The sequence below is a fragment of the Rutidosis leptorrhynchoides genome, chromosome 10 (genome assembly GCF_046630445.1).
Source record: "Rutidosis leptorrhynchoides isolate AG116_Rl617_1_P2 chromosome 10, CSIRO_AGI_Rlap_v1, whole genome shotgun sequence".
Taxonomy (NCBI): Eukaryota; Viridiplantae; Streptophyta; class Magnoliopsida; order Asterales; family Asteraceae; genus Rutidosis; species Rutidosis leptorrhynchoides.
This window is the reverse complement of record NC_092342.1, coordinates 233,819,491-233,843,685: the sequence shown is the minus strand read 5'-3', so window position 1 is coordinate 233,843,685 and position 24,195 is coordinate 233,819,491. Positions and strand designations below refer to the sequence as shown.

Below are 24,195 nucleotides of genomic sequence, written 5' to 3'. Positions count from 1 at the left end.
AATCACTGGTTTCTACTGGTGAACGGGAATCTTATGGATAGATCTATCGGGCTTGACAGCCCCATTTCGAGCTAGTCACGCTAGCAATTTATAATCGGAATGTATTAGTACTTCGTTATTATTTGAAGATACGCATGTTTAGTGTATATTGTGTTTGGTAAGGGTATGGAAATGGTTAAGTGGTTACCATATGACTCATGGATTAATGGAATAATAGTTTAATGTTTTCTAATATTTTAAATCTTGTGGTCTAAAGCTTATTCGTTTATTTAAACCTATAATTCACTCAACATTTTTGTTGACAGTTTACTCGCATGTTTTCACAAGCACTTGATTATTTCGGCTTCCGCTGTGTTAGAGAGTCTGCATGTATTTCAGCAGATTTTTGTTAAACATTAAAACTTTGCATTCTCTTTTGATTTGTTAAACTGTGAGTGTTTTGTTGACATGTTTTGGTCAACTTTGGATATTTTAATAAGTTGGGTTTGTTTAAACTACTTATTTTGGTAAATTTTCTTTTTGGGAAATTATTTTGAATAAAGAATGCAATGTTGTTTAATAAATTCATTTAGAGTTCAAATAAGCTGTGGGACCAAGTGACGGAGCCGTTAAGGGTACTTGATGGGGCCATCACAGGTTCCATCTTCTCGAATGGTAAATTTCTTATCCAATCCTCTAAGTGACTCAGTAACAATGTTCCCTTCTTTCAATGCTTTGAGTTGTGCATCGCGTATCTGAGAAGTAACGTTCGTTTGGACAGTCATATTCAGCGCTCTAACTCGAAGAGGTTTAGCCTTCTCTTTGCTACTCAAGGCATCTACAACCACATTAGCCTTGCCAGGATGATAGCGAATCTCGTAGTCGTAGTCGTTCAGTAGTCCTACCCCACGTCTCTGCCTCATTTTGAGTTCTTTCTGATCGAAGATATGTTGTAAGCTCTTGTGATCGGTGAAAATTGTAAACTTAGTACCATACAAGTAGTGTCTCCACATCTTCAGTGCAAAGACCACAGCGCCAAGTTCCAAATCATGTGTTGTGTAATTTTGTTCATGTATTTTCAATTGTCGTGACCCATAGGCAATCACTTTCTTCCGTTGCATCAACATGCAACCAAAACCCCATCGTGAAGCATCACAGTAAATCATGAAATCTTCATTCCCTTCGGGTAAAGACAAAATCAGAGCAATAGTCAATTTTGTTTTAACAACTGAAATGCAGACTCATGTTTCTCAGTCCACTCATACTTCTTACCCTTGTGAGTCAATGTTGTTAACGGTCGGACAATGGTAGAAAATCCCTCAATGAATCTCCTATAATAACCGACGAGACCTAAGAATTGTCGGATCTGCATTGGCGATTTAGGAGTCTCTCATTTATTTACCATTTCTATCTTCGCAGGATCAACCTGAATACTATTAATACCAACGATATGACCCAAAAATTAAACTTCTTATAGCCAGAAGTCACACTTCGAAAATTTCACGTACAGCTGCTCTTTCTTGAGCATATCAAGATCAAACAGAGATGTTGTTCATGTTCCATCTCGTTCTTAGAGTATACCAGAATATCATCAATAAACACAATAACAAACTTATCTAGATATGGCTTACACACACGGTTCATGAGATCCATGAACACTGTCGGTGCATTCGTCAAACCCAATGGCATTACTGTAAATTCATGATGTCTGTAGCGTGTTCTAAATACTTTCTTCAGTATATCTGTCTCCTTTACTCTCATCTGATGGTAACCTGACCTCCGATCAATCTTAGAGTAACATCCTGATCCTTGCAACTGATCAACAAATCATCGATCCTCGGTAACGGATATCTATTCTTGATAGTTAGCTTATTCAGTTCCCTGTAATCGATACAAAGTCTCATAGATCCATCCTTCTTCTTAACGAAAAGCACAGGTGCTCCCCATGGTGAAGAACTTGGTCGAATGAATCCCTTGTCTAAAAGCTCTTGTAACTGATTAGACAACTCTTTCAATTCTGAAGGTGCAAGTCTATATAGTGCGCGCGCTACAGGTGCCGCTCCAAGTATTAAGTCAATCTAAAATTCTACGTCTCTATGCGGTGATAATCCGGGTAACTCTTTCGGAAAAACATCGAGAAAGTCTCTAATAATCGGCACATCTTCGAGTTTCTTGACTTCAGGTTCAGTTTTGTTCACGTGAACCAACATAGCAAAACAACCCTTTTCTTATGTGTTTTGTGCCTTCAAACAATTAATGAAATGCAACGGTGTATTATTTCGCTCTCCATACACCATAAAAGGGTCATCTTCGGTAACAGGAATGTGAATCGCTTTCTGGTAGCAGACGATGTCGGCACTATTCTCAGATATCCAGTCCATTCCAATCACAAGGTCAAAACTTCCCAGCTTAATCGATATCACATATAATCTAAAAGATTTCCCAGCCAAATTTAAAGTACAATCACGATAGATCTAATCATCTCTCACTAGATTACCATTCTCTAGTTCTATAGAGTACATGTTTTCTAATGACGATACAGGATTCTTAAGATTATGGAAAAAATCTTTAGACACAAAAATCCTATTAGCACCAGAATCAAAAAGTACATAAGCATGATGATTGTCGGATAAAAACGTACCCGTGACTAACTTGGGATCATAACGAGCTTCGTTGGAGTTGATGTTGAAAGCTCTGCCCCTTAGCAGGTTCAGTATTCTTATTCTCATTCGGACAATCCTTTCTAAAATGACCAGTTTTCCCGCATCCAAAACAAACATTTGTACTAGCTTTACACTCCAAGGCCAAGTGTCCATTCTTCTTACACTTATCACAAACCTTGTTGCAATTTCCTAGGTGATGCCTGTTGAATTTAGCACATAACAGATACTTTCCCTTGTACCCAGAGTTGGTATTCGAGGCAGTAGTGTTATCCTTGGTTGTATCATGTTTCTTGTAGGGCTGCTGGTTGTAGTTCTTTCCAGAATTGTTGTTATTCCACTTTCTCTTGTTGTCAAAAGTTTTTTTCTCAGTTGATGCAGGTGTTTTTCCTCGCTGTTCAATTTGATCCATTAACTCATGTGCCATTTCATCGGCCTCCTGAACCATCCTTAGTTTGAAGTGGTCACACCGCCCTGGATGTTCTCAGTTAACCCTTTCACATACAAAGTGATCTTTCGGCGCTCAGGAGTAACCATGTTCAAGCACATAAGAGCAAGCTCAAAGAATCTCTTATTATAGTTGGATAAATCAGTTCCAACCAGTTTCAGGTTCTGGAGTTCCCGCTCCATCTTAACAATCTCATTATAAGGGCAATACTCTTCAATCATTCTCTGCTTCAAGTCCTTCCAAGTAGTTTCAAAAGCCTGATCCATACCTACAGACTTCACATATGTATTCCACCATGTTAATGATATTATGATGTACGAATATCTCTTAATATGATATATATACATTAAATGTCGTTACAATGATAATCGTTACATATATGTCTCGTTTCAAAATCATTAAGTTAGTAGTCTTGTTTTTACATATGTAGTTCATTGTTAATATACTTAATGATATGATTACTTATCATAATATCATGTTAACTATATATATATAACCATATATATGTCATCATATAGTTTTTACAAGTTTTAACGTTCGTGAATCACCGGTCAACTTGGGTGGTCAATTGTCTATATGAAACCTATTTCAATTAATCAAGTCTTAACAAGTTTGATTGCTTAACATGTTGGAAACACTTAATCATGTAAATAAAAATTTCATTTAATATATATATAAACATGGAAAAGTTCGGGTCACTACAAAAATCGCAACAACTATCCCAATAACCGCAACATCAATCGCAACAACAACTTCAACAAACGTCCCAAAAACAACTACAATAACCGGCCCATCAACAATAACAACAACAACAACAACAACAACAACAACAACAACAACAACAACAACAACAACAACAACAACAACAACAACAACAACAACAACAACAACAACAACAACAACAACAACAGCAGCAATAACAATCCCAACAACAATCTCAATAACAACAATGGCAACAAAAACCAAAAACAGCCATGCTAAAGATGTGAAGAACATCACCTGGGGTTCTGCACGACATTTTGCAATAGGTGTAAAAGAAATGGTCATAGCGCGAAGAAGTACGAAATCTACGGACCAATGCATAACAGAACTAAAGGAACAAATAATGTCGGAACAAATAATACCGCCATAGTTTGTTTTGGATGTGGAAAACTGGGCCACTTTAGTAAAAATTGCCCAAATCAGGGGAATACTAATGGGCAGGGCCGCAGAAGAGTTTTCAATATTAATACGACAGAAGCGCAGGAAGACCCGGAGCTTGTTACGGGTACGTTTTTCATTGACAACAAATCTGCTTATGTTTTATTTGATTCGGGTGCGGATAGAAGCTATATGAGTAGAGATTTTTGTGCTAAACTAAGTTGTTCACCGACGCCCTTGGATAATAAATTTTTACTCGAATTAGAAAACGGTAAATTAATTACAGCAGATAATATATGTCGGAATCGAGAAATTAAACTGATTAGCGAAACATTTAAGATTGACTCGATACCAGTAGAGTTAGTGAGTTTTGATGTGATAATCGGTATGGACTGGTTGAAAGAAGTAAAAGCAGAGATCATTTGTTACAAAAATGCAATTCGCATTATACGAGAAAAAGGAAAACCCTTAATGGTGTACGGAGAAAAGAGCAACGCGAAGTTAAATCTTATTAGTAACCTGAAGGCACAAGAACTAATAAGAAAAGGTTGCTATGTTGTGCGAGCACACGTAGAGAAAGTCAATTCCGAAGAAAAGAACATCAATGATGTTCCAGTCGCAAAAGAATTTCCCGATGTATTTTCGAAATAATTACCGGGAATACCTCCACACCGATCCATTGAATTTCAAATAGACCTTGTACCGGGAACTGCATCAATAGCTCGTGCTCCATACAGACTCGCACCTAGTGTAATGAAGGAACTTCAGAGCCAATTACAAGAACTTTTAGAGCGTGGTTTCATTCGACCAATCACATCACCGTGGGGAGCTCCTGTTTTGTTTGTCAAGAAGAAGGATGGTACATTTAGGTTGTGTATCGACTACCGAGAGTTGAACAAACTTACCATCAAGAACCGCTACCCACTACCGAGAATTGACGACTTATTTGATCAACTACAAGGCTCGTCGGTTTATTCGAATATTGATTTACGTTCTGGGTATCATCAAATGTGGGTGAAGGAGGATGATATTCCAAAGACTGCTTTTAGGACGCGTTACGGTCATTACGAGTTTATGGTTATGCCGTTTGGATTGACAAATGCACCAGCTGTATTCATGGACCTCATGAACCGAGTGTGTGGGCCATATCTTGACAAGTTTGTCATTGTTTTCATCGATGACATACTTATTTACTCGAAGAATGATCAAGAACATGAAGAACATTTAACAAAAGTGCTAGAGTTGCTGAGAAAAGAAAAACTGCACGGTAAGTTTTCAAGGTGTGCATTTTGGTTGGAAGAAGTTCAATTCCTCGGTCACATAGTGAACAAAGAAGGTATTCAGGTGGATCCAGCAAAGATTGAAACCGTTGAAAAATGGGAAACCCTAAAAACTCCGAAGCATATACGCCAATTTTTAGGACTAGCTGGTTACTACAGAAAGTTCATCCAAGATTTTTCCAGAATAGCAAAACCCTTGACTGCATTAACGCATAAAGGGAGGAAATTTGAATGGAAGGATGAACAAGAGAAAGTGTTTCAATTGTTAAAGAAAAAGTTAACTACGGCACCTATATTGTCATTACCTGAAGGGAATGATGATTTTGTGATATATTGTGATGCTTCAAAGCAAGGTCTCGGTTGTGTATTAATGCAACGAATGAAGTTAATTGCTTATACGTCTAGACAATTGAAGATTCACGAGCAAAATTATATGACGCATTATTTGGAATTAGGCGCAGTTGTTTTTGCATTAAAGACTTGGAGGCACTACTTATATGGGGTCAAAAGTATTATATATACCGACCACAAAAGTCTTCAACATATATTTAATCAGAAACAACTGAATATGAGGCAGCATAGGTGGATTGAATTGTTGAATGATTACGACTTTGAGATTCGTTACCACCCGGGGAAGGCAAATGTGGTAGCCGACGCCTTGAGCAGAAAGGACAGAGAACCTATTCGAGTAAAAGCTATGAATATAATGATTCACACTAACCTTACTACTCAAATAAAGGAGGCGCAACAAGGAGTTTTAAAAGAGGGAAATTTAAAGGATGAAATACCCAAAGGATTGGAGAAGCATCTTAATATTCGAGAAGACGGAACCCGGTATAGGGCTGAAAGAATTTAGGTACCAAAATTTGGAGATATGAGAGAAATGGTACTTAGAGAAGCTCATAAAACCAGATAATCAATGCATCCTGGAACGGGGAAGATGTACAAAGATCTCAAGAAACATTTTTGGTGGCCAGGTATAAAAGCCGATGTTACTAAATACGTAGGGGAATGTTTGACGTGTTCTAAGGTCAAAGCTGAGCATCAGAAACCATCATGTCTACTTCAACAACTCGAAATCCCGGAATGGAAATGGGAAAACATTACCATGGATTTCATCACTAAATTGCCAAGGACTGCAAGTGATTTTGATACTATTTGGGTAATAGTTGATCGTCTCACCAAATCAGCACACTTTCTGCCAATAAGAGAAGATGACAAGATGGAGAAGTTAGCACGACTGTATTTGAAGGAAGTCGTCTCCAGACATGGAATACCAATCTCTATTATCTCTGATAGGGATGGCAGATTTATTTCAAGATTCTGGCAGACATTACAGCAAGCGTTAGGAACTCGTCTAGACATGAGTACTGCCTATCATCCACAAACTGATGGGCAGAGTGAAAGGATGATACAAACACTTAAAGACATGCTACGAGCATGTGTTATTGATTTCGGAAACAGTTGGGATCGACATCTACCGTTAGCAGAATTTTCCTACAACAACAGCTACCATTCAAGCATTGAGATGGCGCCGTTTGAAGCACTTTATGGTAGAAAGTGTATGTCTCCGATTTGTTGGAGTGAAGTGGGGGATAGACAGATTACGGGTCCGGAGATAATACAAGAAACTACCAAGAAGATCATCCAAATTCAACAACGGTTGAAAACCGCCCAAAGTCGACAAAAGAGCTACGCCGACATTAAAAGAAAAGATATAGAATTTGAAATTAGAGAGATGGTCATGCTTAAGGTTGCACCTTGGAAAGGCGTTGTTCGATTTGGTAAACGATGGAAATTAAATCCAAGGTATATTGGACCATTCAAGATTATTGATCGTGTCGGACCAGTAGCTTACCGCCTTAAGTTAGCTCAACAACTTGCGGCTGTACACAACACTTTCCACGTCTCGAACTTGAATAAATGTTTTGCTAAAGAAGATCTCACTATTCCGTTAGACAAAATCCAAATCAACAAAAAACTTCAATTCATCGAAGAACCCGTCGAAATAATGGATCGTGAGGTTAAAAGACTTAAGCAAAACAAGATACCAATTGTTAAGGTTAGATGGAATGCTCGTAGAGGACCCGAGTTCACCTGGGAGCGTGAAGATCAGATGAAGAAGAAATACCCGCATCTATTTCCAGAAGATTCGTCAACACCTTCAACAGCTTAAAATTTCGGGACGAAATTTATTTAACGGGTAGGTACTGTAGTAACCCGAACTTTTCTAATTTTATATATATTAATTGAGATTGATATTTACATGATTAAATGTTTCCAACATGTTAAGCAATCAAACTTGTTAAGACTTGATTAATTGAAATATGTTTCATATAGACAATTGACCACCCAAGTTGACCGGCGATTCACGAACGTTAAAACTTGTAAAAATGACATGACGATATATATATGGATATACATATGGTTAACATGAGATTATGATAAGTAAGTATCTCCATAAGTATATTAACAATGAGTTATGTACATATAAACAAGACTACTAACTTAGGGATTTCGAAACGAGATATATATGTAACGATTATCGTTGTAACGACATTTAAATGTATATATATCATATTAAGATATATTAATATATCATGATATCATGATAATATAATAATTTAACATCTCATTAGATATAATAAACAATGGGTTAACAACATTAATTGAGATCTTTAACTTAAAGGTTTCAAAACAACACTTACATGTAACGACTAACGATGACTTAACGACTCAGTTAAAATGTATATACATGTAGTGTATTTAGATGTATTAAAATACTTTTGGAAGACTTCAAGACATATATCAAAACACTCATACTTAACAAAAATGGTTACAGTTACTTTCCCATTCTTTTCTCATAGAGGACCTGAGTTCACCTGGGAATGAGAAGATTAGATGAAGAAGAAATACCCGCACTTATTTCCAAAAGATACGTCAACACCTCCAACTGCTTAAAAGTTCGAGACGAAATTTATTTAACGGGTAGGTACTGTAGTGACCCGAACTTTTCTATGTTTTTATATATTAAATGAAATTGTTATTTACATGATTAAGTGTTTCCAACATGTTAAGCAATCAAACTTGTTAAGACTTGATTAATTGAAATAGGTTTCATATAGACAATTGACCACCCAAGTTGACCGTTGATTCACGAACGTTAAAACTTGTAAAAACTATATGGTGACATATATATGATTATATATATAGTTAACATGATATTATAATAAGTAAGTATCTCATTAGGTATTTTAATAATGAATTATATACATAAAATTGAGTTTATTGAATTAAGAAACTCGAAACGATATATATAACGATTATCGTTATAACAACGTCTTACTAAATACATATGAATCATATTAAGATATTGATACACTATGTTTAATCATGATAAATAATAAGTAAACATGTCATTAAGTGTATTAACAATGAACTACATATGTAAAAACAAGACTACTAACTTAATGATTTCGAAACGAGACATATATATAACGATTATCGTTGTAACAACATTTAACTGTATATATATCATACTAAGATATATTAATATATCATAATATCATGATAATGTAATAATTTAACATCTCTTTAGATATAATAAACAATGGGTTAATAACATTTAACAAGATAGTTAACCTAAAGGTTTCAAAACAACATTTACATGTAATGACTAACGATGACTTAACGACTCAGTTAAAATGTATTTACATGTAGTGTTTTAATATGTATTCATACACTTTTGAAATACTTCAAAACACTTATCAAAATACTTCTACTTAACAAAAATGCTTACAATTACATCCTCGTTCAGTTTCATCAACAATTCTACTCGTATGCACCCGTATTCGTACTCGTACAATACATAACTTTTAGATGTATGTACTATTGGTATATACACTCCAATTATCAACTCTTAGAAGCCTATGTGAGTCACCTAACACATGTGGGAACCATCATTTGGCAACTAGCATGAAATATCTCATAAAATTACAAAAATATTAGTAATCATTCATGACTTATTTACATGTAAAAAAAATTACACATCCTTTATATCTAATCCATATACCAACGACCAAAAACACCTACAAACACTTTAATTCTTCAATTTTCTTCATTAAATTGATCTCTCTAAAGTTCTATCTTCAAGTTCTAAGTGTTCTTCATAAATTCTATAAGTTCTAGTTTTATAAAATCAAGAATACTTCCAAGTTTGCTAGCTTACTTCCAATCTCGTAGAGTGATCATCTAACCTCAAGAAATCTTTCTTATTTACAGTAAGATATCTTTCTAATACAAGGTAATACTCATATTCAAACTTTGATTCAATTTCTATAACTATAACAATCTTATTTCGAGTGGAAATCTTACTTGAACTTGTTTTCGTGTCATGATTCTGCTTCAAGAACTTTCAAGCCATCCAAGGATCCTTTGAAGCTAGAACTATTTTTTTCATTTCTAGTAGGTTTATCCACAAAACTTGAGGTAGTAATGATGTTCATAACATCATTCGATTCATATAAATAAAACTACCTTATTCGAAGGTTTAAACTTGAAATCACTAGAACATAGTTTAGTTAATTCTAAACTTGTTCGCAAACAAAAGTTAATCCTTCTAACTTAACTTTTAAAATCAACTATAAATATGTTCTATATCTATATGATATGCTAACTTAATGATTTAAAACCTGAAAACACGAAAAACACCGTAAAACTGGATATACGCCGTCGTAATAACACCGCGAGCTGTTTTGGTTTAGTTAATTAAAAACTATGATAAACTTTGATTTAAAAGTTGTTCTTCTGGGAAAATGATTTTTCTTATGAACATGAAACTATATCCAAAAATCATGATTAAACTCAAAGTGGAAGTGTGTTTTCCAAAATGGTCATCTAGACGTCGTTCTTTCGACTGAAATGACTACCTTTACAAAAACAACTTGTAACCTGTATTTACAACTATAAATTTATACTTTTTATGTATAGATTCATAAACTAAAGTTCAATATGAAACCATAGCAATTGGATTCACTCAAAACGGATTTAAAACGAAGAAGTTATGGGTAAAACAAGATTGGATATTTTTACTTGTTGTAGCTACGTGAAAATTGGCAACAAATCTATATTAATCATATCCTAGCTAACTTATATTGTATAATACATATATTCTAATATATTATGTAATCTTGGGATACCATAGACACGTATGCAAATGTTTTGACATATCATATCGACCCATCTATATATATTATTTGGAACAACCATAGACACTCTATATGCAATAATGTTGAAGTTAGCTATACAGGGTTTAGGTTGATTCCAAAAATATATATACTTTGAGTTGTGATCTAGCCTGAGACGTGTATACACTGGGTCGTGGATTGGGTCAAGATAATATATATCATTTTATTTCTGTACATCTAACTATGGACAACTAGTTGTAGGTTACTAACCAGGACAGCTGACTTAATAAACTTAAAACATTAAAACGTATTAGAAATGTTGTAAATATATTTTGAACATACTTTGATATATATGTACATATTTGTTATAGGTTCGTGAATCGACCAGTGGCCAAGTCTTACTTCCCGACGAAGTAAAAATCTGTGAAAGTGAGTTATAGTCCCACTTTTAAAATCTAATATTTTTGGGATGAGAATAAATGCAGCTTTATAAATATTTTACAAAATAGACACAAGTACATGAAACTACTTTCTATGGTTGAACGATCGTAGCCGAATATGCCCCTTTTACTTGGTACCCTAAGAATTAGTAAACCAGTCTACTAATTGACGCGAATCCTAAAGATAGATCTATTGGGCCCAACAAACCCCATCCGTTGTAGCAGATGCTTTAGTACTTCGAGTTTTTATATCATGTCCGATGGATGTCCCGGAATGATGGGGATATTCTTATATGTATCTTGTTAATGTCAGTTACCAGGTGTTCACCGTATGAATGATTTTTATCTCTATGTATGGGATGTATTGAAATATGAAATCTTGTGGTCTATTATTATGATTTGATAATATATAGGTTAAACCTATAACTCACCAACATTTTTGTTGACGTTTTAAGCATGTTTATTCTCAGGTGATTATTAAGAACTTTCGCTGTTGCATACTAAAATAAGGACAAGATTTGGAGTCCATGCTTGTATGATATTATGTAAAACTGCATTCAAGAAACTTATTTTTGATGTAATATATTCATATTGTAAACCATTATGTAATGGTAGTGTGTAAACGGTATATTTTAGATTATCATTATTTGATAATCTACGTAATGCTTTTTAAACCTTTATCGATAAAATAAAGGTTATGGTTGTTTTAAAAATGAATGCAATCTTTGAAAAACGTCTCATATAGAGGTCAAAATCTCGCGACGAAATCAATTAATATGGAACGTTTATAATCTATATGAACGGGACATTTCACAACATATAAGCAAAAGTCAACACAAGTCAACAAAAGTCAAACCTTGGTCAAATTGGTTAACCAAAGTCAACACATCAGTACGTTCATGTCAATGTTGGTCGAAGTAGTCAAACTTGGTTCATGTCATTCAATTCAGTTTCAGTTTCAAGTTTCATCGATTTCTGAATTCATTGTCATACCGCATGTTAATTAGTGTGCACTAAGGACACATATGTATAAATGACAAAAAAGTTCCACTTATGTCATGTAAACACTCATTAGTCAACCTCTAACCATTCATGAGTTCAAATCATATCATTAGCATGCAACACATGATCATATTTACTAAACACGTTGCACGAAATCAATTTCAATCTGCGCATCAATCTCAAAATGGTCATAACCGGATCTAGGAGCATGATAAAAAAGCAAGGTCAGTGGATATAGTTCAAGTACAAGCTAAAATAACACATATCAAAAGATGAGATGTTTTAGTTTAGCCAATTGGTATAGTTTATTCCGTAAAATCAGACCTTCTGTTTCAGCTCAATTCAGTAGTTAGCAAATCTTTGGCCTCATTGTGCATAATGTATTTGGTTTCAAGGTTTGCTATAAACTAGACTTTGATCACATATCATACAAAGTTCAAATATCCAGAAGATCAAGTTCTCAAATAATCCACAAGTCAACTTATAGAGCTATAGGTGCATACGTAGCAGATTTGGACAGAATACAGGTCATCATTTTGGCATGCACATTACGCAAGCTATACAAATCCAAATAATACAAGGCCTAGATGAAAAGTTATCTAAAACATATGAATTTTATATATATGCAAAGAATTGGTTCAAAATATCATTTCAAATTACTTTTAAAATCAGTTTAGGTTACCGAGCAAATCAGTTTGTCAAGAACATTCGTTTAGGCATAACATGAGCTTTACAACTCCAAATAGCATGATATCCTAGTCTAAATTGAATGTTTTTAAATTTTATACACAATGGTGATTAGTATATAACTCAATTCCTTACTCATTTTTTTAGAATTTGCATAAATCACAGATTCATCAATAAATTTAATCGTAACTTGCATATACGGTAACGAAAATACGCAAATCCAAAGCCTAAAATTATTAATATTTTGAGAGAATTCTAAATATGTAATAATATTTAACATTCAACAAAGTTAAGTTTCTGTAATCATGCATATTAAATTGGGATTAACCCTAATCACAACAAACGAGCAAATTAACGTAAGTAATCATGATCGAACACAAAGATATGAGTACTAGACCCTTGTACACTATGTAATTGAATAAAATCTGATCTAAAACAATTAGGGTTAGTGATTTTATACCTTAAAAGCACAATCAATGGATACTAGAGTGTAGAGGACGAAGCAAGGCACAACTTTAAAGTACAAGATTTCTTCTAATTTTGAGTTTGAGATGGTGTTCTTGTGGGGGTATCAGTCGACGAGCAAGAGAGGGAGAAGGGGGGAGGGTTTTGATTAGGTTTAGGGAGAGTGAGGGTTTATAGTTTAATTATGCTAGTTATAATCTAGATTAAGGCCCTAAACAAAGACACTAGTGATCTAATAGCACAAGTTAAGTCCACTAAAGAGGTTCCATGGGGGAGTCGGCCGAATGGCCCAAGTGAGATGTTCCCGGGCTTGTTTTGCTAAGTTTCATGTACGCGCGTGGTTCGTTTCGAGTGCCGTTAACCGTACCGGGTTCCCGTAACGTTAACCGGTCCTTTAAACGCAATCCACCAGGTTTAATTTATTAATTACATAATAAATTAAATAATTTTTCTCAAAGTTAATAATTATTAAAAATAATTATTTTTATTAAAAAGCGTGTCCCGTAATCTGAAAGGCTTTCTATGCGGTTATCATAACCGTGTCGTTTTCTATATATTTTGTTATCCGAAAAAAGTTTATCAGTTAATATCATCATATTAATTCATGTAATCTTCCAAGCTCAAGTATACATTTAAATCAGTTAAACAGACGAGGTTCTATGTAATCACCGTTAAATAATTAATAGACAAGTAACGATAGTAACGGGAAAAGTCGGGTTGTTACACCTATGGTGTCTCAAGCACCATATTCTTGTCAATATGGAATTCTTCATGGAAAGTAGGATGAATGGACTTGTGCATGATGACTCTCTTCCTCTTCCGTACGGAGCTCATCTCACCAAGCTCTTCAGGTACTTGAAAGTTCAAGCGCTACACTTTGATGGTCTAACCACCTCTCCAATCAACTATGATTTGGTTAGAGCGTTCAATGAAGTTACAGAGGACGAAAACACACCAGCATGGAGCACAACCGGTTCTAAAGAAAGCATGGAAGAAGATCAGTTCATCTCCCTACGATCACCAATTCAACGGTCCGTGCTTCATCGTCAGAATCGCCTAACCCACAAACTACCAAGAAACTTCTTAGTAAAATTCACTTGTTGGGGAAGCACTTCGAATCCTTATGATCGACCCTAGAACAACTTTCATGTACCTCTCATGCATATCTCATGTGAGATATTACGCATCTTGCTTTCGTATGTTGTCTTGAATAATAGCATTTTCTATTTATGTGCTTCTTTATTTGTTCTCATCGTGTTTGGTGCTTGTGTGTGCACTCTTATTTAAGAATGAATAAAACTTGTGTGTTGTGTATTTTGATATGGTGTGGTTGTAATTTTCCACCGTGTATGGTTCAGGGAGAGCATTTGTTTAGGGCAAAGCTTAGTTCCAGGGGAGCTAACCTTTTTGCTTCGAGAAAAGGGGGAAAAAGTTGAATAAGTGATGTTAACACTTGCACGTATTTATAGATAAATGTTGATAACTCCTAAATTATACAGTTTTTTAATAACATTTTGAGAAGTTATCTTAATATTTTTGAGTTATTTTAATGCCAAAACACGCTAAAATGGGTAAAAATGGGAAAAAGATATTTCTAATGATTTTATCAAAGTTACGTATTAAACAGGATCAAAAATAAAGAAAATTGCAAATCGGCTAAATGAAGCCGCCGGCAAGGATACAAGGAAGTCGCCGTCTTGGAGCTGAATGCACCAGAATGTTCCAAAATTAATGTAAAATTGAAAGAACTTGTTGATCAAGAAAAAGGCAAAGGAAGCCGCCGGCTTCATCCTGAAGCCGCCGGCCTGGTTGACAAGGTTTCTCAACTTATCGACCAAGTTCAATAAAAAATGGAAACAAAATCAAGACAAAATCAGAAAGATCTAGCGTATCTTTGAAGCCGCCGGCCTGGCCTGAAGCCGCCGGCTTGAGTATGACGGTTAAAAGATTGAGCTTGCGGATTAAGTTTAACTTGCACAAGGAGTCACCGACTCAAGGCAAGCCGCCGGCTTCCCACTGAAGCCGCCGACTTGGCCACCGAACCTAAACAGTATAAATAAAGGCCTTTGGTCTCAGTTTTCATATGTATTAGTTTTCAGAATTCAATAATTCTGGTTAGATCGTTTTTTTTAGGGTTTTTATCTAAACCCTTAGGTTAGATTTAGTCTCTGTAATCAAGATTTAAGTTTTAATTCAAGTTATTTTACATCTATCTTCTTTTTAAGGTATGATTCTATCCTTATTTTATTATTTTATTTATCTTTTTTACTGTATTCTTTTCTGTTCGTCTTCTGCTATGAATTAAACGTTCATAGTGGTTACGTGGACGAAGATTGAACTTTATCTGAGAATCAGATGAAGCTGCCGGCCTCACCCTCAAGCCGCCGACTTGATGGGAAGGAAGTCGCCGGCTTCAGTACTTCATCCGTACAGTTTCTGGTTCTTTCCCAGATCTGTATGGTCGAGTTTCTGTGATGATATTTGAACTATTTCGAATCTGTTTTGCTTAAATATACTTGTTTGTCATGCTTAATAATTAGATAACATGATTTTAGGATTGACTAGTACTTGATCCAACGATCTATTATCTGACTCATGCTACTTGTTTAGATCTAGTCCATCAAACTTATTAAATTGAGTTGCATGCAACTAAGTTAAACAGCATAATAGTGATAAACTTGTTTAGTTGGAATTACACTTATATAATAGAGTTTGATATTGTTAGGCTTAGTCGAAGATCCTCTATTTGGATGTGTTTAATTAATGATTGCATGAAAACTAAGTAGTAATTGACTTTCTGCTAGTAACTTGAGTTGATCTACTTGATGTTTAATAGCTTATATAATTTGTCAGTCTATTTGCATGTTAATCCGCATCATAAGAGTGATATGTATCATGTAATTGAATTGAATGCTAAGAATTGAGATATTAGTCATGCACATCACATGTCTAGTATATGCTTTAAGTCCTGCTTATTAAATGATATGCAACACTTGTCTTAACCTACTTAGGGATAATAATTGGTCTATGATTGTTATCTTGATTTGTGTTAATATAAGTTATGAAACTTGCCTAATATGATTCTCGTATGAGTTATTCGTTCATGTAGCTGCTTTCGTTTATACTTGTTTAATTTGAATCTTTATTTTCTTGCTTTATTTTGTTATTTTGTTTATCTTAAATCATCTCTTTCCTAAGAGATGAGAATCTATCCTTAGTTCTTTAATAAGAGCTAAGCTATAAACAACTTATAACGCATCTACGCTCCCTTGAGACGATAACCTAAAATACTACCTCTAATCGTGTTTTATTGCTCGTTAGGGTGTTAAAAGTGTATTAATAAAGGTTTTATAAATTTAAAAGTTTGAGAAGCAAATTAAGCACTACACACTTTTGCACATCAAATGTCCACCATTACTTATGTGTTTATCATCATCAAAAACGGAGAGAATGTTGGGGGAGAATGTAGGTTAACATGGGGTTAGGCTTAATGACTATAATAATCTTAACCCATAACAATAAGTGTTTTGATAATGACATATGCACATAACTGAAGGTGATGATAGACATCTTGACATAAATAAACAATTTCACTAATCCACACTTACTCTAGCAAAAGACCAAAACCAAATAAAGCTTAAAATGAAAACTGAGGTACACGGTTAGGACCACGGCGGACCGCAGGTCAGATCGTGGAGACTTGCACCCAAATTTATGAAATCAGGGTTGCACGGTCGACTCCACGGCCGACCGTGGATAAACTGTAGAAGCTTCTGTCCCAAATTCCATCGATTTTAGTTCGGCTACTTCGGGGCATCTATAATTCATGAAACATGTTCAAACATGCTTAGAATAGTTACCTCCTTCATACCCAAAGGAATTTTAGTCACTAGAACACTAATCTTAGTTAATTACACCTAATGACACCTTAATGTTTTTTGTTGTATCAAACGGGTCTTGAGTTGTTATGCCCATTTTGACACCTAACTTAAGTAATGTATAAATTAAAGTTGTTTAAACATGTCGAGTGTTGGAAGTTGTTTTGAAAACATAAAATAGTGGTGCCATGTATTAATATTAATGTGTTGTAATAAAAAAAAATCGGATCGGTAAAATGACGGGTTGGGCCGTTTCAAAAAATTGGGTATTAAAGATATTAATTAACAAAATATAGGTTTTCCTAAACTGCGTTGTACAAGAAGAAGATTGGATAATAGATAGTGGATGTACAACGCACATGACGGGGAACAAAGACTTCTTCACCAAGTACAAAGAACATAACGGTGGTGACGTAATCTTTTGTGGTGATGTACGAGGAAAAATCATCGGTAAAGGTAACATCACTCATTACAAAATTACTCTTGAAGATGTCTTGTATATTAAGAACCTAAGTTTTAATTTCCTAATTGTTGGTAAAATATGTGACAAAGGCTATAACATGACATTCACTAAATCCTCGTCACACATAACTAAAGTGGTAAAAATGTCATAAATGGAATTATGAAAAATGGACTTTACACATGCAAACTAAATGATTTCAAACAATTTGATATTTGTTAATGTTAACCAGTAACAAGTTGATTTAATCATTCATATCGTTTATTCAAAATGATTATTAAACAGCTTATTGTCATTCAGAACTAAATTCATTCAGAACCTTTGAATCATTCAGTGCTTAAATATTCAAATTTATCAAACGCACCCTAAGAAGAAGAATAAGGAAGAAGAAAATGGTTTTCCAAAAAAAAGGCTTAATGATTGTAACGTTCGTAACCCTTGTGATTGATATATGACAAAGAATTGATCTATTAGCTAATAGTTTTGTGGGAGTAATTTAGGCCATTGGATCAAAGAGTATATGAGGTCTTTTTTTATCCAATGGTTGGAAAGGGAGTTTTAGATCTATTTATTAGCTAATAAAAATTACTCCATGTTATAAGGTATAGAGGGGTTTTTTACCTATATATTTGCAGTGGTCGAACATAATGTATCTCAAAGGGGGTATCAGCACCATATGGTTAAAAAAATTACACTAATATTTTTTCACTAAAAGATAAAATTTATTCACTAAAAAATTAATTTTTTATTGTTTACTTTGTGTAACTAGTTTTACCCCCTTTGTAGTCGGGTTCAAATTCGCGGGTACAAGCTCTACCACTGTATATTTGATAGATATTGATACATTTCAAGTTTGTCTATGACGCCATTCATTGAAAATCCTTCGCCACTGGCACTACTAATCAATTACAAAAGTTTTTTTTTTTTTTTTTTTTTTTTTTTTGGAAAATAAACGCAAACTTATATACCAAATCATAATCTCAAAATAGACAAGAAATCAGGATACAAGAAAAGACCACCCGCGAGGCTTGAAAACAGAAAACAAGATCAAACAAAGAGAACGATCAAATGCTAACTAGCCCTGAGCCTCACCGAACACCTTACAAAATACCTAATGGTAACGAACAAACAAAGGAACGAAACCATCACATACATATAAAATCACATCAATACATAAACAATTAAAGACTAATGTTGTCGCCACCACCATCTACATTGACCTTGAACGCAAAGGTCGATTCGATTCCAGTCCATCCCTCGGTGCAGCTCCCCAGAGAATCCAAACCTACATTCCTAAATTCGTCAAAAAAACCTCCTATTTCTCCTACACATCCCGTCCCCGAACCAATGCGAGTCCACTTGCAAGATCCATCCTTTTGAGATTCCTCAAGATTTTTCTCTTTTAAAATTAGAAGCTCAATCCCCACTCCCCTTCTTCATCATCACTATAATCCTTCAAACACAACTTAACATTCCCTTCAATTTTCGTATTTCCCTTGCCTCTCATCTTGACACCATTTTTAAGACCGATCATCTTCGCCCCTTCTCCTCGAAATTTGCTAGAATAAACATGCGATCCACTACAAAAACTTTTATAATTCGAGTCCGCACAAATACAAAACTTACGATCCACATCATTCCTGGTGGCAACGTTAGCCAAGTTATCGAGAATATCGCTAATAGATGCGTTACATATCGTTGGTGTCCTAACCGGCCTCCTCAAATCTCCGTTTTTTACTCTTTGGACCAAAACCTATATAAATAAGAGTGTTATCGATCTCGACTTCTTGAACTGAATATGGTGAACCCAAAAACCCATTATCCCCAAAATTATTTTTACCCTTAACTTCCACATTAACACTACCCTTCGAACCCCCGACATCCGTTATCTTCCTCTTAGTCGATTCATCAATACCTATTATTGCATAAAAACAGCCCGAAGCATTTACAGCCGATTCCACCACATCAATCCCATCCTCCACTCAGATATCCCCACCTTGAGCACCAGAAACATTATCCGTTCAATTCACTAAACTTGTGACCGAAGGATCAACAATGATCGCTTCCGGGAACAACCCAAACCTAATGGAACGGTTAACACTCGAAGTCACCTTCGTTGAAAAGCAATCGTTGATTAACATCTTAAGATCAACCGATTGCCCAGCTTCGTTAACCCAAATGTTCTTTGATATGACCCTTTCACCCTCCAAATTAGTCGCAACTAACTCATGGATGTGTTTCACCAGACTTGACTTTATAAACGCATATTGGGAACCAAATTGCCAAAGAAAGTGGATGAATTAGCCACGTATAAAACATCACCAAACAATTCGGCCACTTTTTAAATATTCTTAACCGAGACAAACTTGACCGGTATACCCCTAATTTCAACCCAAACGAATGGTGCAAACTGCTCAGAATGTTCTTGCAAAAGTTACCCAACTAAAACCTTATCAATAGGGATGGCAATGGATCGGATACGGATCAGATGATGTCATATCCACATTCATATCCATTTAATTTTTGCTTATCTATATCCATTTAGTTTCAGTTCATCCATCCATATCCATATCCGATGAATTAAACGGGTTAATGAATATCAGTTGCATATCAAATAAAATGTTAATCTAACGACGATTTTATCAATTTAATATAGATTATAACAAATGTAAATATTTAATCTTTATGTCTTTGATTTGTTACACATGTTTTGATTGTAATTTCTCACCCATTGTGAATTTAATTGAGCAAAATACGTTATAATATAAATAAATATACGTTTAAACTAATCTAAATATGTAACTTTAAAATTTGTTAGTAACGATTTAATAATTGTAACTATCACAACCCTTATTTTCGTTAATTAGATGTATATGTATAATGATATGTAGATGTATATGCATATATTTTAATACGAATATATGTATATATGAGTGTATTTCGGGTGATAATGGATATATCCGTGGATGATAATTGTCATCCATATCCGGTTCACGAAACATTTAGATCATCCATATCCATATCCATTAATCGTATCCATTAATCGTCCATTTAAATCATCTATATTCATTATAAATAGATCGGATCAGGTAAATGTCTATGGATGAAACATCCATTCTCATCCTACTTATCAACACGAATCATTAGTAAAAGAGAATTTTACTCATAAGTCCTTTGCTACAATTAACACCACTGACCACTAGGTTGCTATCACCGTTGTTAATGGCGGTACTCATGAATTTCAAATGGACCCTACCTTAATTTAATGAAAAAAAAAAGAAATTTACATTAAAAAATAAAAATTTTACTAAAAAATAACAATGAAAAATTTAAAAAAGTGTCGCTCTGTATCCCGATTACAGTCTCGAGTAACAAATTCCGACCACCGTTAACCTCTCAACACCACCAATAATGACTCCTACTTCCGTCACTCCTCATGCTACTCTTATCCCCCCTCCGTCTCGTTATCTTCGCCCTACACATCTCCCCTCTCTAGTTTCCATCTCTACACCTTCACCGTTACAGTATGCTCGTTTCATCTCCGTTCGATGTATCAATCCTTCCCCTTCTCCTCCGGCTTCCACGTCGTTAAATTCCAAAATCCCCCAAAAAAATCATACAATTGAAAACTTTGAGGTGCAAATTACAAACCCTAGGGTTCCGTCTTCTACTTTTCTGCCTAGATTTAGCTTGAGTGATCAAGCTTTCTTTTTGTTAACATTCATTGCTTGCACGGTAATATGATTTCAATTGATTCTCAATATTACTTTATGATTAATTGATTTATTGAATGCTGATCCTTATGTAGTATATTGAGTATATAATTATATATTATATATGCAGGTATCAGTTTCATTTGCTGGCTTTGTCATGGCAGCTGTACCTACATTATTTGTAAGCCTTTTAGGATCTGTAGTATGATTTTGTTTCTGCAATTTTGATAATATCTGATTCGTGGTTATTTTAATCGAGAAACAGTAACGAGGAACCTTTAATGAATTACAACTTGTGCTTGCCTCTGTTTTAGTGACAGTAGACTGATTATTTGTTTCTTTGTGTCCTCGCTGTGTTTAAACAACTCAAGAGATCGGTTGTTTTAATGCTTTAAATTCATCAACGTAATCAACCATTTTTTTTAAGTATTTATTGAAACCTTTCTTTGTAAGCCTAAGTTGTAGGTTTATGTTTGTTTCTTGGTCCACAGGCGATGAGTAGAACAGCAATTGCGCTTGCAAAGTTGGCAGATACAGCTCAAAAGGAGCTTCCCAGTACAATGGCTGCGATTAGGCTTTCTGGCATGGAAATCAGTGATCTTTCCCTTGAGCTTAGTGACTTGAGGTTAATATTATAATCCAATTCTCTTAACTGTCCGTTTCGTTTTCTATGTTCTTCACAAATCTGTTACAATCATTGAAACTTCTTGGGCATATCTCACAACAATTGAAACTTCTCAATTTGAATATTTTCAAGCAAACATTACCTATTACCTGTTATTGTAATCATTATCATTATGAGTTATGATTTGTATCAATTTTGATTAGCAAGATTCTATATGTATTTTGATTAACGATACAGAGTAAGTGTATTTCTTTATAACAAAGAGAAACTAATGAAATTTACATTTTTCTTACTCATTTTTTGATCCAGCCATGAGATCTCTGATGGGGTAAACAAGTCTGCTCAAGCTGTGCAAACAGCAAAAGCTGGAGTCCAACAAATTAGTTCTTTGGCTCGAGATAAAACTATGTGTATGCTTTAAAAACTTTCACTATTCACTTTCTTCTTATCCATTGTTCATTGTTTATAATTTAGGTGGCAAAAATGGTCTTGACGGCATTTTAAATATAATTATAAAATGTATATCATCTTAATAGGATTCTAGTTTTTCTTTTACAGATTAAAATACTATTTTGTTGAAATATCCATGCTCTTGACCTTTTTTTTTTTTTTTCGCTATTATTCTTTCATAAATTTTTTTGACAGACTAAATCAATCTTTTCCCAAGTAAATGGGTAAAACTGGTTACTTTTTTTTTCTTTTCTTTTTTTGATGGATGATAATCATATAAACAATTTGGCTTTTGGTTCTTTGTAAACAGCCATGATTGAGGAACGAGCAAAACTTCCTGAAATCTCAATACAACCCGTTGTTGCTGGGGTCGCAAGAAAGACTTCACAAGCTGTGGGACATGCCAGTAAGTCCTTCATGAACATGATATCTGGAGGCGACTCCAGTTCTAGAGATGAAAGCATCGCCCATATTGATACCTCAGATGTCTGATATTTTTTATAATGTTATCGATGCACACATGTAAGCATAATTCTACATTGCAGTATCTAATGCACAGTGACGTTACTCCTACAAGTATTTGTTCTGATAAAGCGAAGTAGAATGCATGTATGTTGTACTCCGTAATGCATAGTGCCATTTTTGTAACTACTATTTTGAAATTCGAACTCATAATTTTCTCATGGCTCACTTCTAGTGTTTTGTATCCTTCTGAGCTTTCTCATGACTATCATCGTCTGAACTCTGAAGCCTGGTCCAAAGTTATGCCATTTTTGAGGGGGACAGAAGAGTTCTTATTCAGATGTTATGGGTTGAAACGCGGTGGGATGGGTTGTACCGAAACAGTTTTTGTGAGAATAAGAAAAGAAATAATCAAATAAGTAAATTGTCTATAATTAGTGTGTTGGACTATTCCTAACCCTGACGGGATGTCGGAGGTAAATTGTGCATTTTTTGGTAAAAGAAGGGGTTTTTGACTGTGACTGTATTTGTTCCCCGTTAACTCAAAATGTCAAGTTTTTGTGTCAAATATTTATAAGGTGATGTGGTAATATATGATTGGAAATTGATGAAATTGAGGGGGAAATAATAAATTAATTACATAAATATAATAATATTAAATTAAAGAAAGCGTTCATTGGCTGCGTGAAGCAGCTAACCTTCTTTCGAGTATGAAAACAAGTCCCAAATTTAACTACTGGATTAATATCTTCACCTAGGTGGTCAGAGAGCGAGATAGTTTGTGGGTTTTGTTCATATATTATTACCGCTGATATGGTATAGATTAATATATAAATATATGGTATTTGAGTTTGTAATTTGGGTTATACTTGTAATTTGAGTTTGTTCACTATATGGGTATGTTTGACAGTTGTTCGGGGGTTGCTATTCAAGTGGGTGACTATATGCAGAGTCTGTCCTATGACAGTTGTTCGGTGGAACATCCTCGACACGTGGAACGAATATGATCGGGTAGTGGGAACTTCTTTGGTGGTCCGCCGTCAGTGATTCCAATCTCGCTGTTAAAAAAATTACGATAAGTTTGGTAAAACTAGCTGATAGTTAGTAGCTGTTTGCTTTTTAAATGTGATTTTGGTGTTTGGCAGAGTAGCTGAAACTGTTAAAATAATGAGTCAAATGATAAAATGTTAGGAGTTTTTTTTTTCAAACATTAGTTCTATTAGCCTTTAGCTTATAGTTTTTTCCTTCCATCTAAAAGCTTTAAGCTCTTTCAACCAAATGAAGTTTTTATTAGATATGAGTTTTTTCACCAAGTTAGAA

General features: G+C 34.6%; 1 protein-coding gene across 1 annotated transcript; it reads left to right on the top strand.

Annotated features, from left to right (window-relative positions):
• The first annotated feature begins 20,953 nt into the window (after positions 1-20,953).
• On the top strand, positions 20,954-23,109 carry LOC139873298 (uncharacterized). The gene is made up of 5 exons (XM_071861232.1): positions 20,954-21,360; positions 21,469-21,519; positions 21,830-21,963; positions 22,273-22,373; positions 22,724-23,109. The coding sequence occupies exons 1-5, from the start codon at positions 21,037-21,039 to the stop codon at positions 22,903-22,905; spliced, it is 792 nt and encodes a 263-aa protein (XP_071717333.1). The 5' UTR covers positions 20,954-21,036; the 3' UTR covers positions 22,906-23,109.
• Positions 23,110-24,195: the final 1,086 nt, after the last annotated feature.

Bases quoted from the DNA above. Each gene is read 5' to 3' on its own strand.
- LOC139873298 (XM_071861232.1), top strand. From the start codon at position 21,037: ATGACTCCTACTTCCGTCACTCCTCATGCTACTCTTATCCCCCCTCCG. The intron at 21,361-21,468 runs GTAATATGATTT...TTATATATGCAG, and splicing joins TAACATTCATTGCTTGCACG to GTATCAGTTTCATTTGCTGG. The intron at 22,374-22,723 runs GTATGCTTTAAA...CTTTGTAAACAG, and splicing joins GGCTCGAGATAAAACTATGT to CCATGATTGAGGAACGAGCA.